This window comes from Macrobrachium rosenbergii, chromosome 52, assembly GCF_040412425.1.
Source record: "Macrobrachium rosenbergii isolate ZJJX-2024 chromosome 52, ASM4041242v1, whole genome shotgun sequence".
Lineage (NCBI taxonomy): Eukaryota > Metazoa > Arthropoda > Malacostraca > Decapoda > Palaemonidae > Macrobrachium > Macrobrachium rosenbergii.
In genome coordinates, this window is record NC_089792.1 from 22964761 (window position 1) to 22979632 (window position 14872).

The 14872-nt window shown below is 37.4% G+C and overlaps 1 protein-coding gene and 1 long non-coding RNA gene across 2 annotated transcripts in view; both read left to right on the forward strand.

Annotated features, from left to right (window-relative positions):
* Positions 1-14872, forward strand: part of LOC136833753 (uncharacterized) — a 104787-nt gene that overhangs the window by 60417 nt on the left and 29498 nt on the right. The window lies entirely within an intron of this gene.
* The window catches only part of LOC136833827 (DNA topoisomerase 3-alpha-like), a 43034-nt gene that overhangs the window by 27550 nt on the left and 612 nt on the right, over positions 1-14872 (forward strand). Inside the window, exons 3-4 of the mRNA XM_067096126.1 lie at positions 5826-6275; positions 9795-10009. Coding sequence (XP_066952227.1) covers positions 5826-6275; positions 9795-10009 — 665 coding nt within the window. The remainder of the gene's footprint in view (positions 1-5825; positions 6276-9794; positions 10010-14872) is intronic.

The window sequence follows — 14872 nt, forward strand, 5'->3', positions numbered from 1 at the left end:
TTTTTTTTTTTTTACCCCAAAGTAGCTACCCTCCCCTTAAGTGTTACAGAGCTGTAGTACGCCTCCCTATGAACCTGTGTCACTTACCTCAATCAGAGATTTAACACTAGGGACTATCTTTCTCTTGGTTCTGGTCTCAGCGAGGAGGGCAAGGAAGTTACATCACTTGTCTTATCTCATTTGACCCTGAACGTTGTATAACCTTCTCTTTCAATCAAGAGTGTGTAGCTAAGGCTTGGAACTTGTTGGTTCTGGAAGAGAAGTTTGAGGGTTTCTAGATTCCCTCTCTCCAAGACTTTGTTGTTGGAGACCCAGGTGAAATGCTGTTCCTGATCTTCACTGTTAAGTACTAAGTACCTGTAAAGGACTCATTCCTTGAGGCTATACTGTAGGCACAAGGAAGAGGTGTCTAGGAACACACTTTCTTTCCAACTTCATGGGGTTATCCAGAAAACCTATGATTCCTCTCCAGAAGAGTCTAGCCCTCTTGTCACTCTCACATGAGAGCACATGAAGTTATGGGTGTGGGACCGTCTCTCAACTTTTTGAAGAACTAATCTGTGTTTCAGGTAATGAGGGTGGGTATCTGGCATAGCCAGATTACCTTAACCTCACTCTACTTGAGGGATGTTGCCCACAAGTCCTAGGATACCTTCTCATGGGCACAGTGTGGCTGCTTAACAAGTTGTGTAGGTAAAGAGTCCCATTTGACACTCCACATCTCATCTGAGTACTTAAGCTTGGTACATTTTTTGGGAAATATGAATGAGGAGTTACAGTTCTCTGAATTATTGTTCCTCAATGAAGTTCCCTCTTTTTTTTTCAAGGACCACAGGCCATATTGATATTGTCTACCTTTCACCAGACTGGTAGGAGGTCACAGGAGTCATAACATCCTATTCTTGCATAGGCAGCTGGGAGCATGGTATTTCTGGGCAGAATCCAAATTTTTTATTTTTCTGGCAAGGTTTAACCCCCTCCTATGGGGTAAGTCTCCACATATCAGTGTTTTTTTTATCCCCAGAAGGAACAAATAAATATCTGAACAAATTTATATTTTTCCTAGGTATACAAACCAGAGCCTTTCACATAGCTTATCCTTGTAATTGAGGGAGGGTGATGTGGGGAGAGGAAGGCAAAAGAGGGATTATATTCTTCTCTCCCCTGTCTCCACCAGTTGACTACCTTGTTACTAAGATTCAGTGGCTGTTCCAGCTTGCACTGAAGGATACTCCATGCATGAAAGACTCTGGTTTGTATTCCTACGAAAAATACAAATTGATTCAAAACTCAAAATTTTTTCCTAATACTGTATATGCAGCTCCTTAACAATGCATAGTATGTAGCTGTCTCGTATTTTGCTAAATATCTGTGGCAGTTGTTAGGTCTTTCCTTGGTGATATAATGTAATCACCTCACAGTGACTCCAAATGGTGCCGTCTTGAGCTTGGCATGAAATTATTTTGGAGAGATGGTTTGTGGTCATCCCCATATAAGTGCTGGTGATGATCTCGCCTATGGGATGTTTGCATTATTGTTATTCTGAGTTAATGTGGCCACAGTGATATATGGTAATAGTTCTTGCCTGTCAAGGGTTGGTTGCGTGTACCATTTATTGGTTATCTTTCTAATTTTCCTGTGAATGTTGCAGTTGGAATAAGTGTTTTCGATAAGAACTTGGGCAGCCCATCTGAGTTCCTTGTGTACAGTGCCAAGGTGAAGAATGGGTAAGGACTTTTGAACGTATGCTGTCTGGGCCATTAACCCCAGCTATTGAGTCAAAAACTACATATTGCATATAGTTCTTGTTCACTTTTGGTTTATTTGCAATTGTTGATTTAGATTGTGTTTGGGGGCATGCCAATCCAAGAGCATAAAAAATTTTTTTAAAGTATTGCATTTAGATCATGTTTCCTGTTTATTCAGTTGTAACCATTTATAAACTGTGTGATACCTGTAAGTCAGTCTCTCTCTCTTTCTCTCTCAATCTTACAAAGACTTGTGGGAATATTTTCATACTATAGGGAACTCAGCATGAGTCACTTTGTTTCTATAGGTTGCTCATACTGTATTCCAAATATGACCTCAATATGCAGTACATAAAGTTAATATCCCTTAATGGAATGTAACTATTATAACCGTTAATCAGTGAATATAGTGCATTACATAATTACCAAGGGTTTCAAACAATTATTTACAATAGCCTTAGTTCCAGTACCTTATAATGTGTTTCTGATGGTGTAAAGATTTAATAAATTTTCGTTTGCTATACAAAATGAGTAACAATATTGCTGTAATACTGTCTTAAAAAGCTCTGCACATATACACACACACACACATACATATTGAATAAGATTTTTATTAGATTTTTAATGTGAAAATACAAAAATGCAGTAGAAAATGGTAGCTATGTGTTCAGCATAAAATCAACACATATACATGTGTGTACACATGCACATGCATCACATTGCTGTGCATTTTGTTGAATTTGTCTTTTTCTCTCTGGGTATTCTTAAAAAAAAAAAAAAAAAATTTTCAAGTAAGGCCCACTTAAGCAGTTTTTGCATTGCTTATAGTTAAGAGAGAATTTCAGAGTAAATTTTTTATACATTTTGTATGCAGTATACTGCACAGCTTAATGCTCTACATTGTATTCTGTGTTATTTATAAATGCATGCAGTACTGTGTAGTGATGGCATTGCCATTTTACATCCTTAGGATGTTTTTTCATGCTGTCCAGAAATTTCCACAGTTCAGTAGCATCTTGGATGTATTAATCTGGGTAAATGAGAGATTATTTGGATTTTTTTCAACTATATTTTGGCAGAAGATTAACATTGAATACTGTACAGTTTTTTTTATTTAAAATAAAATTAAAACACTAAAAGAAATTTTATTGAAGATTATTACAAGGACCTTGTACCATATATTTAATTTTATGTAAAGTTACTAATAAAAGGGAGTAGGATTTGATTTCTGTTTTACTTGAAAGAAGTTAAAAATTGGAAGGGTCACAGAATGTTTTTTTTTTTTTTAGATAAATTAAGTTTATACAGTAATGCCCTCTATATTTTTTGTGTAATTCTATAACCATATCCTAAAATAAAGATTTTCATCTCCATAAGGTTTCTGTTACTGTATTTATCAACTGCTGTCAAAAAGTTTTGTTGAGAACAGGAGAATGTCTTGCTAGCATCTGGCATGGTGCCAGACATGTGCCACTTTTGTACAGTAAACCCAATGATGTTGAATGTTTTATTTCTCAACGTGCAGGGAAGGGAAATGAAATGCACTGGTTTATACTTTTCACTCTCAAAGCATGTTGTTTAACGGTATACCGTATTTGACGGCGTATAAGACACACTTTTTTAATAAAAAAATGCCCTAAAAAATCCCCTAGTCCTATGTACATAATGTAGGCTCAAATTTAAGAATTTTGGCTGAAATTATACATGAAATGTCACGTAGATGTTGTAGCCTAGCCTAACATTCGGTGTTATCCTAATAACCTATTAAAAACCAAAGTTTATTATAATTATTTATCATTATCACACTTACCATCACCACAATTACTACTGCTAGTATTATAATCAATATCTACGTTGTTATTATCGATATTTTCATTAAAATGTGTTAATATCATTATCGTCGTCTACAGCGCATCGCCGCATTCCACATTTACAGACTTACAGTACGTGTGCTGCCACCTATTGGTGATTATCTCGAGAGCTTTACGGATAACAAGGCTTCGTTCAGTTGGTAGTTGGCAATTCCTGCTAACATTCTCTTTACGCATAACAACATGGCTTCGATCAATTGGTGGTTGACAATTCCTGCTACCATTCTCTTTAGGCATAATAACAAGGCTTCGTTGAGTTGATACTTCGTAACTCGTGCTAGCATTCTCTTTTAAGAATAATAACTGGCTTTGTTCAGTTGCTCACAAGACTCGAGCCGTTACATAGGAAACATTTTTATTTATTGGATTTTACCCCTGCAAATATGGATACGGGAAGCAAGAGGCAAAGTTACACTATTCGCTACAAACTTCAAGTTACAGAATATGCTAAAGAACACGGCAACAGAGCAGCAGCAAGATATTTTTGGTCCTCCTCCTACTGAAAAAATGGTACGTTCTTGGAGGCTGCAAGAACTTCTTTATTAATGTTTTTGTTGATTCCGTTGGTAAGAAACAATATGCATATGATAACCTAATACTACAGTTTTTACTTACCAAAATCATATGAGCATAGGCTAGGAAACCTTTTTTTTTTTCCCTCAATGTCCTGCTGAAATTGGGGTGCGTCCTATGCAGACATGCATCTTATACGCCATCAAATACGGTAGTTCTTTTGATGATAAACATTATTGTACTGTACTGTACTGCATTCTTGTGTATGAAACTTCTTTGAATCTGGATTACTTGTAGTATTTTATCTTGGTAATCAGAACCATGACTAATACTGTATATGCTGGTGTATAAGGCTACCTTTTAACCTTAAAAATGGGGAGTCATCTTATATGCCAATGATAAAAAACAAACCTTAAATCCTACCAAGATTTTTAATGATAGGCTAAGCTCTGAAGTGTCAGTAGTTAACTATCATCACAGCTATGGACACTGTAAACAAAACAACTGTAATAATGGTTAAAAACTGTAGGTAATTCAAGTGTATCACTAGTAATGCAACTATCGATACTGTACACAAAACAACTGTAATTACCATAGGTAATGCTAGATAGGTAATTAGCATTATTAGACGTTAATATAATTAGATGTTAGGATGTGGTGAGCTCTCACTTTGTTACTAGCTTTATCCGGAGTACCATTATTATATGGCAATAATCTTAGACAATTTTGTTATTGATATTTATTGTAAAATGCCTTATTAACATTGATAGATAATTTGAAGTTACTGAGAGGGTATAGATAATTTGAAGTTACTGAGAGGGTAAATCAGGGAAGTCTAACTTTTTTGTTTAAGAAACATAGCCGTTTTCATAGTTCCCAGTCGTGCTTGACTTACGAGCTTGGGTGTTTACTAAAGGCCAATATTTCTTTGGTAGTATCTTATAATCAAACTAGAGGGTTTTGTGATATCGATAATTCCCCAGTTATCCTTAATATCACGATCCTTTTTAATTTTAAAGGAATACATTCATGCAGAATTACTTCCAACAGGTATTACTCCACCGATAGTGACATCACAGGCGTTGAGCATTTGTCATGATGTTTACTTTATATTTTTCCTAGAGAAATACAAAAGTATTTTTTTAATGGTGAGCATTGCTAAACATTTTAAAATCTTGAAGGTACTGCTTCTACACATTTTTAGTACGATAATTCCAATGATTATTGATTTTATTTATGTACCAACTAACTTACAGCACCTGATAGTGTCAGTTTAATAAATTTGGCGCCAAACATACCGCTTAACCTACATTTTTACATGAGAAATGGGGGGTTGTCTTATATGCCAAGTCTCCTTATACGCTGGCATATACAGTATATATAATTAAAGGCTTGAACAATTATCATAGATATTTTAAGTGATAACCCATTCACTGAAAAATTGTCAAACTTTTCAAGCTGCTCCATGCTGAAAGTGTTGTTTCCAAATTAACCTGAATGCTGCTTTTAACTGCCATAAGTGAAATTAATTGTGCCACATTTTATTTTATCTGTGATTCATTTTAATACCCATGGAAATTTTTTAATTGAAGTGTCTTTGGATTCACAAAATTGTTGTATTACAATGTGCTAGTGATGTATTATGGTATGGGTTTGTACTGTTGCAAAACTAACTTTTCTTTATATATTTCAGGAACACAGGAGCGACCAAGAGCAACAAATTCATCACATGATAGTGGATATTCCTCACAACAAAATACCCTTTCCAATCGTAATCAGACACGTATTGTGTTTGGTCGTAATAACAGTGTAGCCTATTCTAGTAATACTGCTCCCTTTAACCAGAGAACTCATAATCCATCTCATCCTAATGATTATAGACGAAATAGTGCATTCAACAGCCAGACAAACAATCAAAGTTATAATAGTTCATATAATAGCCCAAATTCATCCTCATTTTCTGGAGCAGGCACTCAAAACACAAATAATAACAGAAGTGTCAACAACAATTCGGGACATTCTTCAAGTTATGTTCGTCCTTCTTGGAATGGAGGTGGGAATACAGAAAGGGAGAATGCTATTGTATGTACCTGTAATGAGGATGCGATTCTACTCACAGTTCGAAAAGAAGGACCCAATACAGGTGAGGGTTTCTGTTTACAGTATATGGAATATCATGAGTTTTGTAACACAAAACCACATTCTTTATGTAAAAACCCATCAGTCATATAAATGCTCCATAGTCAGAAGTCTTGTCAAACATGCTGACGAAAGGTAGTCAAATGGTAAATGCACCACCTAGAATTTCAGGTATGTATGAATCACCCTCCTCACTTTTCATGTAGTGTGGGAATGGAAGAAGAAACTCTTTAGGTGATTGAGGGGCTTGTTCTTCAGTATAAAAACTGTTATCATAACCCTGTCAATAATATATGTCTCATTTTTAGTTTAGGTGGGAGTGCCAAGTTGCTGATCATCCCCCCTTAACCCTCTAACGCCGAGCCTCTATTTACAAAAAACGTCTCCCGTATGCCGGCAAGTTTAGGGAGTTAGCGCCTGGCGGAAAAAGTTTTTTCAAAAATCACAGCACGCTTAGTTTTTAAGATTAAGAGTTCATTTGTGGCTCCTTTTTTTGTCATTGCCTGAAGTTTAGTATGCAACCATCAGAAATGAAAAAAAATATCATCATATATAAATATTGAAATATATGACCGCAAAAAAAAAATTTTCATATATAATTTTATACAAATCGCGCTGTGAGCAAAACGGTTAAAGCTAACGGGTTATTTTTTTGTATTGTACACTAAATTGCAATGATTTTGGTATATAAAAAATTGTAAAATGATCAAAGCAACACAGAGAAAATATTATAACAAAATGATGCATGAATTCGTAACACACCGACGTAAAAAATTGTTTTTTTCAAAAATTCACCATAAATCGAAATATTGTGCTAGAGACTTCCCGTTTGTTGAAAAATGAAGCTAATTGATTGAATATTACTAGACTGTAAGTGTTTTAGCTTACAATTGCAGTTTTCGACCATTTCGGTCGAGTTAAAGTTGACCAAAAGTCGAATTTTTTCTATTTATTGTGATTTATATGAAAATATTTCAAAACTGATAAAAGCTACAACTATGAGTTTTTTCTGTTGTATTGTACATGAAATTGCGCACATTTTCATATATAAAAGTTTATGTAACGACTAATATAAAACGGTGCAAACATTACGACAATGTAACGAAAGAATTTCCGAGATGTTCGGCAGAGTTACCGCGCGGACATAAGGAAAATGTTTTTTTAAAAAATTCACCATAAATCGAAATATTGTGCTAGAGACTTCCAATTTATTGCAAAATGAAGGTAAATGATTGAATATTACTAGAATGTAAGAGTTTTAGCTTACAATTGCGTTTTTCTACCATTTCGGTCGAGTTAAAGTTGACCGAAGGTTGAAATTTTGGCAGTTATCGTGATTTATGTGAAAATATTTCAAAACTGATAAAAGCTACAACCATGAGTTATTTTCAGTTGTATTCTACATGAAATTGCGCACATTTCCATATATAAAACTTTATGTAACGACTAATATAAAACGGTGCAAACATTACGATAACGTGAAAAAGAATTTCTGGCGGGATGTAAGGAAAGTTTTTTCAAAAATTCACCATAAATCGAAATATTGTGCAATTACTAGAATGTAAGATTTTTAGCTTACAATTGCGTTTTTACCATTTCAGTCGAGTCAAAGTTGACCGAAGGTTGAAATTTTGGCAGTTATCGTGATTTATATGAAAATATTTCCAAACTGATTAAAGCTACAACCATGGGTTGTATTTTGCTGTATTTTACATGAAATTGCACACATTTTCATATATAAAACTTTATGTAACGGCTAATATAAAACAGTGCAAAAATTACGACAAAATGACGAAAGAATTTCTGAAATTTTCGGCCGAGTTACCGCGCGGACGTAAGGAAAAAGTTTTTTTTCATAAGTTCACCATAAATCGAAATATTGTGCTAGAGACTTCCAATTTGTTGCAAAATGAAGGTAAATGATTGAATATTACTAGAATGTAAGAGTTTTAGCTTACAATTCCGTTTTTCGACCATTTCGGTCGAGTCAAAGTTGACCAAAGGTTGAAATTTTTGTAGTCGACGTACAGTACGCCCACTCGCACCCAACAGACAATTTTAGTTGACGTGTATGATCGCCCAGTCGGCGTTTAAGGGTTAATATCTTCTAAGTACATGAAGGACCCAGAATTGAACTTGGGTACTTTTAAAAGTCTGGAACCATGGCTTTGATAACTTTCATGGGGTGGAAAACAAGGCGCTTATGCTTGATAAGTATTTTCATGTTTGGAAAATTAATACATGTAGCATTCATGTGAATAAGCTAGTACTCCTGGAAGTCTATGCCTCTATGATACAACCATGCAAGGATATTAATTGAGGTGGAAGGTGCAATGGTTGCCATGACTACAGGCACTAAAAATTACAAATCCAACCATTTGTGAGTAAAATTCCTTGAATAAAAATCTCTCAAATAAAATCAAATTACTGTTAGCTCTCAAGAAGACCTGCCTCAGCTAACAGATGAGTTACCTGTGACACCTACCACTGTCCTGTGGAAAGAAACATCCTGGTGTCATTGCCTCTGGATTCTTTCGTTCTTCACAAGTAATGCTGGATTGTCCACAGAAGATAAAGCAGAAAGCCCTCTTCATTAACCATGAAAGAAGGAAAGGAAGGAATGGTTAAGTTGTTATGGAACAATCCTGCCTACTTGTCTTTGATGTCCTTGCTATGAGTCAGGTGCAAATTTCTCTTAATGTCCAGCCCTAGCTTTAAGGACTTAATTAGACAACACGTGAATCTAGTTAACCCATTTCTAGGATGGAAACACCAGTAGAAAGAATATCAGCAGTGGTACTTTATTGAGTGGTTCATTTGGATCTTAGTTAGGCTTGTAGGAACAGGGAACAATCCCATTTAGGAGGTTAGAGTATCATCAAAGAACTCTTTTTGGGAAGTGCTGGAAATCTCTTCCACTCACCCACTGTAGGGGTGTAGTGCTGTCAGTGTACCTCACACAGTGTACGGTAGGCATTAATATTACTTAAGGTTCTTTGCAATGTCCCTTTGGCCCCTAGCTCCAACCCCTTTCATTCCTTTTACTGTACCTCCATTCATATTCTCTTTCTTCCATCTTGCTGTCCACCCTCTCCTAACAATTGTTTCTTAGTGCAAATGCAAGGTTTTCCTCCTGTTACACCTTTCAGGCCTTTCTACTCTTAATTTCCCTTTCAGTACTGAATGACCTCAGGTCCCAGCAATTGGCCTTTGGCCTGAATTTTATATTCCATTCCCTTCGACTCACCTGAAGAGCTCACATCTAGTCCAACAGGCAGAAATATAAAAAGAAGAAAATCAGCTGTTAATGGGGAGTACTGTATTGGAGTTAACTCAAACCCTCTCACTTGTGATGATTGATACTTTCAAGTTATTGACATTCAGGTTATAAGTTATATGAAAAGTAATTAGTCCAGTAATCATCATTTTAATGTAATATTATGACTTAGTATGTAACCATAAATTGTTTTGATTTCATATGTAAATACAGTAATACCAAAAGTGAATTTTTTTTTAATTACAGGTCGCCAGTTTTACAAGTGTGCTAAACCACAAGGAACAGGTTGCAACTTTTTCTTGTGGGCAGATGAAGGTGATAATGTAGGCAGTGGAGGCTGGGGAGATGATGGTGGTGCAGGGGCAGCAGTGGAAGGGGAAACAATTTTGGACAAAGCAGAGGAAGTAGTAACATTTCATTTACTCAAAACTCATCTTGGAATAACAGAAGGTTTGACTCAGGTAAGTAGTTTTGTTATGCATTTTAAATGATATTTATATATGTAAAAGTATTTACCAAAGATACTATTTTTTTCTCTTAAAAGAAGTCTGAAATTTATTGTGTGACATAGAGGCTGAAGGTTGTTTTTCATTGACCCATCCTAACCCAAAAAGTTATCTTTGCTAGACAGTAATCAGAATGCCTGAATATGACCTGTGAATGAAGTTTACACTTTATGCTTAATTGAAATAATAAGTAAACAAAAATCGGTTTTGATGTAGGCAAAACCTATTTTTGGTGTGCCAGCGTTCCATGGTGACTAGACTAGTTGCAAAGAAATATCTTTTAGCCTACCACATCTGCCATCTTGTTTATGACCGGGCAGGCAAAAGACTAGCCTCCATTACTCTCTGCTGGTCAGTATAGAGTGATCCCTTGCCCAAATCCCATTCCTTTTCATCAGGGAAGTGGGAGGGTTTTGAGGACTCAACAGCGACTACCAAAAATAGGTTTTACCTATGTCAGAACCTGTTATTTGATAGTGTAGTTGCTTGTTTTGTCCTCAAGGAGCTTTACAAAAGAAACTGACAGGTGACAAAAGGCTTAAGCTCTCAAAATTTTAATCCCAAAAACACAAAGAAAAAACAGAAAACATTTCTGGTCTGAGGTCAAGCCACAAGTTTCAAGCCCCATTCCTTATTCTAAAAAACCTTTTGGGGTTTTGGTAACAACAAGAAACTATGCAAGAACTTGCATTTTTAGGGTGAAGTGAAGTTCTGTAGCGACTTACCTAAGTATGCTGGGTGTGGTTGCAATCTTGTTGCACCTTCCCCAGCAATAGTCAGCATACTCACCCATTAGGAAGACCCCTTGGTTTTCCACTGTAGAACCTGTGGGGTCAGGACTAACCATACCACCTACTGATATGCAGTGTAGATGAATTTATTCAGGCTCATGGCAGTAATGTTTTAAGAATACTGTCTCTGATGCCCACCCTGTACTTTCGGAGACTTCTTCGAAAGAGACGTTTCTGAAGAAGGCCAATGACACACTTTCCTAATATCATGTGACCTAGGAAAGGAATGTGGGTTTTCCTTTTTAATAAGGGACACTAAAATTATTAGCCCTTGTACAGCAAATGGTGTATTCATGCTACGGTGAGGAGAATCGGACCTTCTGGGTGTCTGTCGTGACCTCTAGGTAAACCTTAAGTGCTTGAACTGGGCATAATGTTTTGTCTGCTAAATTGAGTTTTCTTATAAGAATAGATTTCCTTCTCAAAGGAGCCTCATTCTTGGCCAGGAATGATGAACCAGGGGACAGTAACTGATTATCAGCAGTTTGTGTGGTGTATTGTCCCCGTCTAAGAGAGCCCAGTTCACTAATATGGGCTCCTGATGCTAATGAAATCGAGAAGATTGCCTTTTGTAGCATGTGAGTTGTGGTTGTATAGGGTCTGCTGAATTGAGTAGATAGAAGTCTAAGTACCATGTTCAGGGACCAAGCAATTGGAAGGTCTTTTGGGAGTGGGTCTTTGTAGATCAAAAGACCCCAGAAGGGAAGCAACAGCTTCTATGCTGGAGTCAATCCCAAATCCATAAAGCAAGGGTTCCGTTAATGCTGCCTTGTATGCCATGATTTTTGTAACCGCAAGACATTTATCTTCAAAAAGGTATATCAGAAAATTTAAAAGTTTCTATAGAAATCTCGACTGGGCTCTCAGTATGGATATAATCTAACCATATCCTCATATGGACTGGTATTGCCGGATAGATGATGTCCATAACTTTTGTACAAGGTACCTAGCAATGTTGGGTGAGGAGTTTTTACGTAGATAATATTTAAAAATTCATAGGTGAAGTTCTTGGCTCAGAAAGGAGGATGCATAAACAATTTTCCATCCTACCTTCTGTGATAGAACAGCGGATGATAGTGGAATTGATCTTTTCGCCCGTTGTTGAAGAGATAGGAACCAATGCCTGTTTGGCCAATTTGGGCTATTAAGTAAGCTGTTCCTTTGAAGGTTAGGAGTTTGCTCAAAACCTTCAAAATCTGGGACAGTGGAGGAAAAAAATCCACTTATTCCAGTCTTGTAGGAAGGCACCTCTTGCTATTGCTTGATTGTCCAAGTTCGGTGACACATATACTGGGAGTTTGTGATTCTCGTATGTGGCGAACAGGTCCACTTCCGGTTGTGGAAGCATGTTGGCTATTGTCTGAAAAGAGTGGTTGTCAAACATCCACTCTGTTGAGGCTGTCGTTTTCCTTGATAGAGAGTCTATTACGTTGGAGACCCTGTGAGGTGAATTGCAGACAGGTGCCACTTCTTTACTTGTGCCATCCGAAGGATGGCTAGCATTACCATATTGAGAGGAGGTGAGCGTGATCCTGATCTCTTGATACAGGACATTGCAGTTGTGTTGTCTAGAACTGCCAGAGTATGTCTTGTGGAGGTTTGAGTTTTTTGAGAGACAAAAAGACAGTTCCAGGAAATTGATATGACACTTCCTCAGAGTAGCTGACCACCTCCCTGCCACCTGACGATTCTTCCAGTGTCCTCCCCAACCCGTCAATGAGGCATCTATGTGTATCGTCACTCTTACAGATGGAGGAGTCAGGGTGGCCTGTTTCGGCAGAGATTCCTTCCAGGTCAAAGGCTGAAGTATCTCCCCAACTCTCTGATTCTTTTGGTGAGATCAGCCTTGCATCTTTTTTTCTTGCGTGCAATAGCCAAAATTTGTTCACGTTTTTCAGTTGCAATCTTGAGCATTGGATCTATTACTGATGCAAACTGCAGCAGACCCATCATGCATTTTAATTGCTGCCTGGAAACTCGGGGCTGTGCCAGGAACCTTTCGAGGTTTTCCTTATTCTGTTCTGAGTTTTGGTGGGGAGAGACAAGAGGCCCTAAATAGTATCCCAACGCAGTCCCAGCCACTGAAGCGTCTGCTGGGCGTGAGGTGGGATTTTTTCCAATTTATTACAAAACCTTTTGACTGGAGTCTGTTGATCACTGCTCTTAGGTTTTTCAAGCACTTTTCTTGTGGACCCCCAGATTAACCAGTCATGTACAGTAGGTAAGATATTAGCCATATTCCTTCTTTCCCGAGTTCCTGGACAACTACCGTTGCTAGTTTTGTAAAAATTCCTGGGGCAATGTTTAGCCCAAAAGGCATGACTTTGAACCTGTACGTATCTTTCCCCATCCAGAACCCTAGGAAGGGGCAGAAGGGAGCGGCAATAGGGATGTGCCAGTATGCGTCTTTCAGGTCTACAGAAATTGTCCAAGTCCATTTTGAAATGACTGAACGTACTTGGGCAACGGTAGTCATCCGAAACTTCTTTCAGACAGTGTACATGTTCAGTGTTGATAGGTCGAGGATCACTCTTCATTCAGAGGAATCCTTTTTGGGAACATTGAAGAGACATGCTTGGTGGCGAATATACGCATGTTTCTCTATGGCGCCTTTCCTTTTAATGGGCCTTCAGCACGTAATCTTCTAGAGAGGGGTCTGGTTCTTGAAAGAATCCCTTTAAAGGGGGGTGGGGGGATGAGACCTTTTTCACCCCAGCCTGTTGAGAACAATGCTGTGTCCCCAAGGAGAAGACTTCCATTCCCTGTGGTGTCTTTGAAGCCGACCCCCGACCAAACAATTCCTATTGGTATCCCCCTCTCCATACCTCAGTTCAATCTCTCTCTCTCTCTCTCTCTCTCTCTCTCTCTCTCTCTCTCTCTCTCTCTCTCTCTCTCTCTCTCTCTCTCTCTCTCTCTCTCTCTCTCTCTCTCTCTCTCCAAAATATCATTAAAATGTATTTCATTCACAGAAGCCATTTATACTGTATTATTATATTGATAATTGAGCTATTACCATCGTAATATGTATTAAAAACACTGATTGTCCCGACATTTGAAATTGTTTTTACCACCATATACATAACATCAGTTCTCTCTCTTCTACTTGACAAGACGGTATTAACTGGAGGGGTTGGAAGGAGCCAATCACACAGCAGGGTACTAGCTTTTCTCAATACTGATTTACTGAAAGGGTTGGAAGTAGCCAATCACAAAGCTTGTAGCTCTTATGCTTTGTGTACGTACTGTCACTAGTGTATGAGTTGTTTTTTGTTCAATTCTCTCTCTCTCTCTAAGTTCCTCATTGGACGAGTTGGTAGAGTTCTCGGCTAGCACTCTGCTAGGCCAGAGTTCGAGTCTCCGGCCAGCCAATTAAGAATTAGAGGAATTTATTTCTGGTGATAGAAATTCATTTCTTGCTATAATGTGGTTCGGATTCCACAATAAGTTGTAGGTCCCATTGCTAGGTAACCAGTTGGTTCTTAGCCACGTAAAATAAGTCTAATCCTTCGGGCCAGCCCTAGGAGAGCTGTTAATCAGCTCAGTGGTCTGGTTAACTAAGGTATATATCTCTCTCTCTCTCTCTCTCTCTCTCTCTCTCTCTCTCTCTCTCTCTCTCTCTCTCTCTCTCTCTCTCTCTCTCTCTATGAATTACTGGATCATAAAAACAAAAATACGAAGCTAAAACTAAAACTGCATGAGAGAAAATGGCTATGCCTATTTTAGGATGATAGTTTAAGGTATACTTGGAGTTGAACTACAGTAAACCCCACGTATTCACGTTCCCACGATTCGCATGATTGTCTGTGGAACACATTTATAAATTATTCGCTAAAAATTTGGCAATTCATGGACTTCTTCGTCGAGAAATATTAACTAATAAAATTAGTGTATTTTGATGTTATTTTCATGACTAAATACATTTTTTTATGATAAAATTATTTGCTAATTTTCAGACATTATTAAGATTAATAAGATTAAATAATAATACCGTAAGATTACATAATATGTAATAAGATGAAATAATATG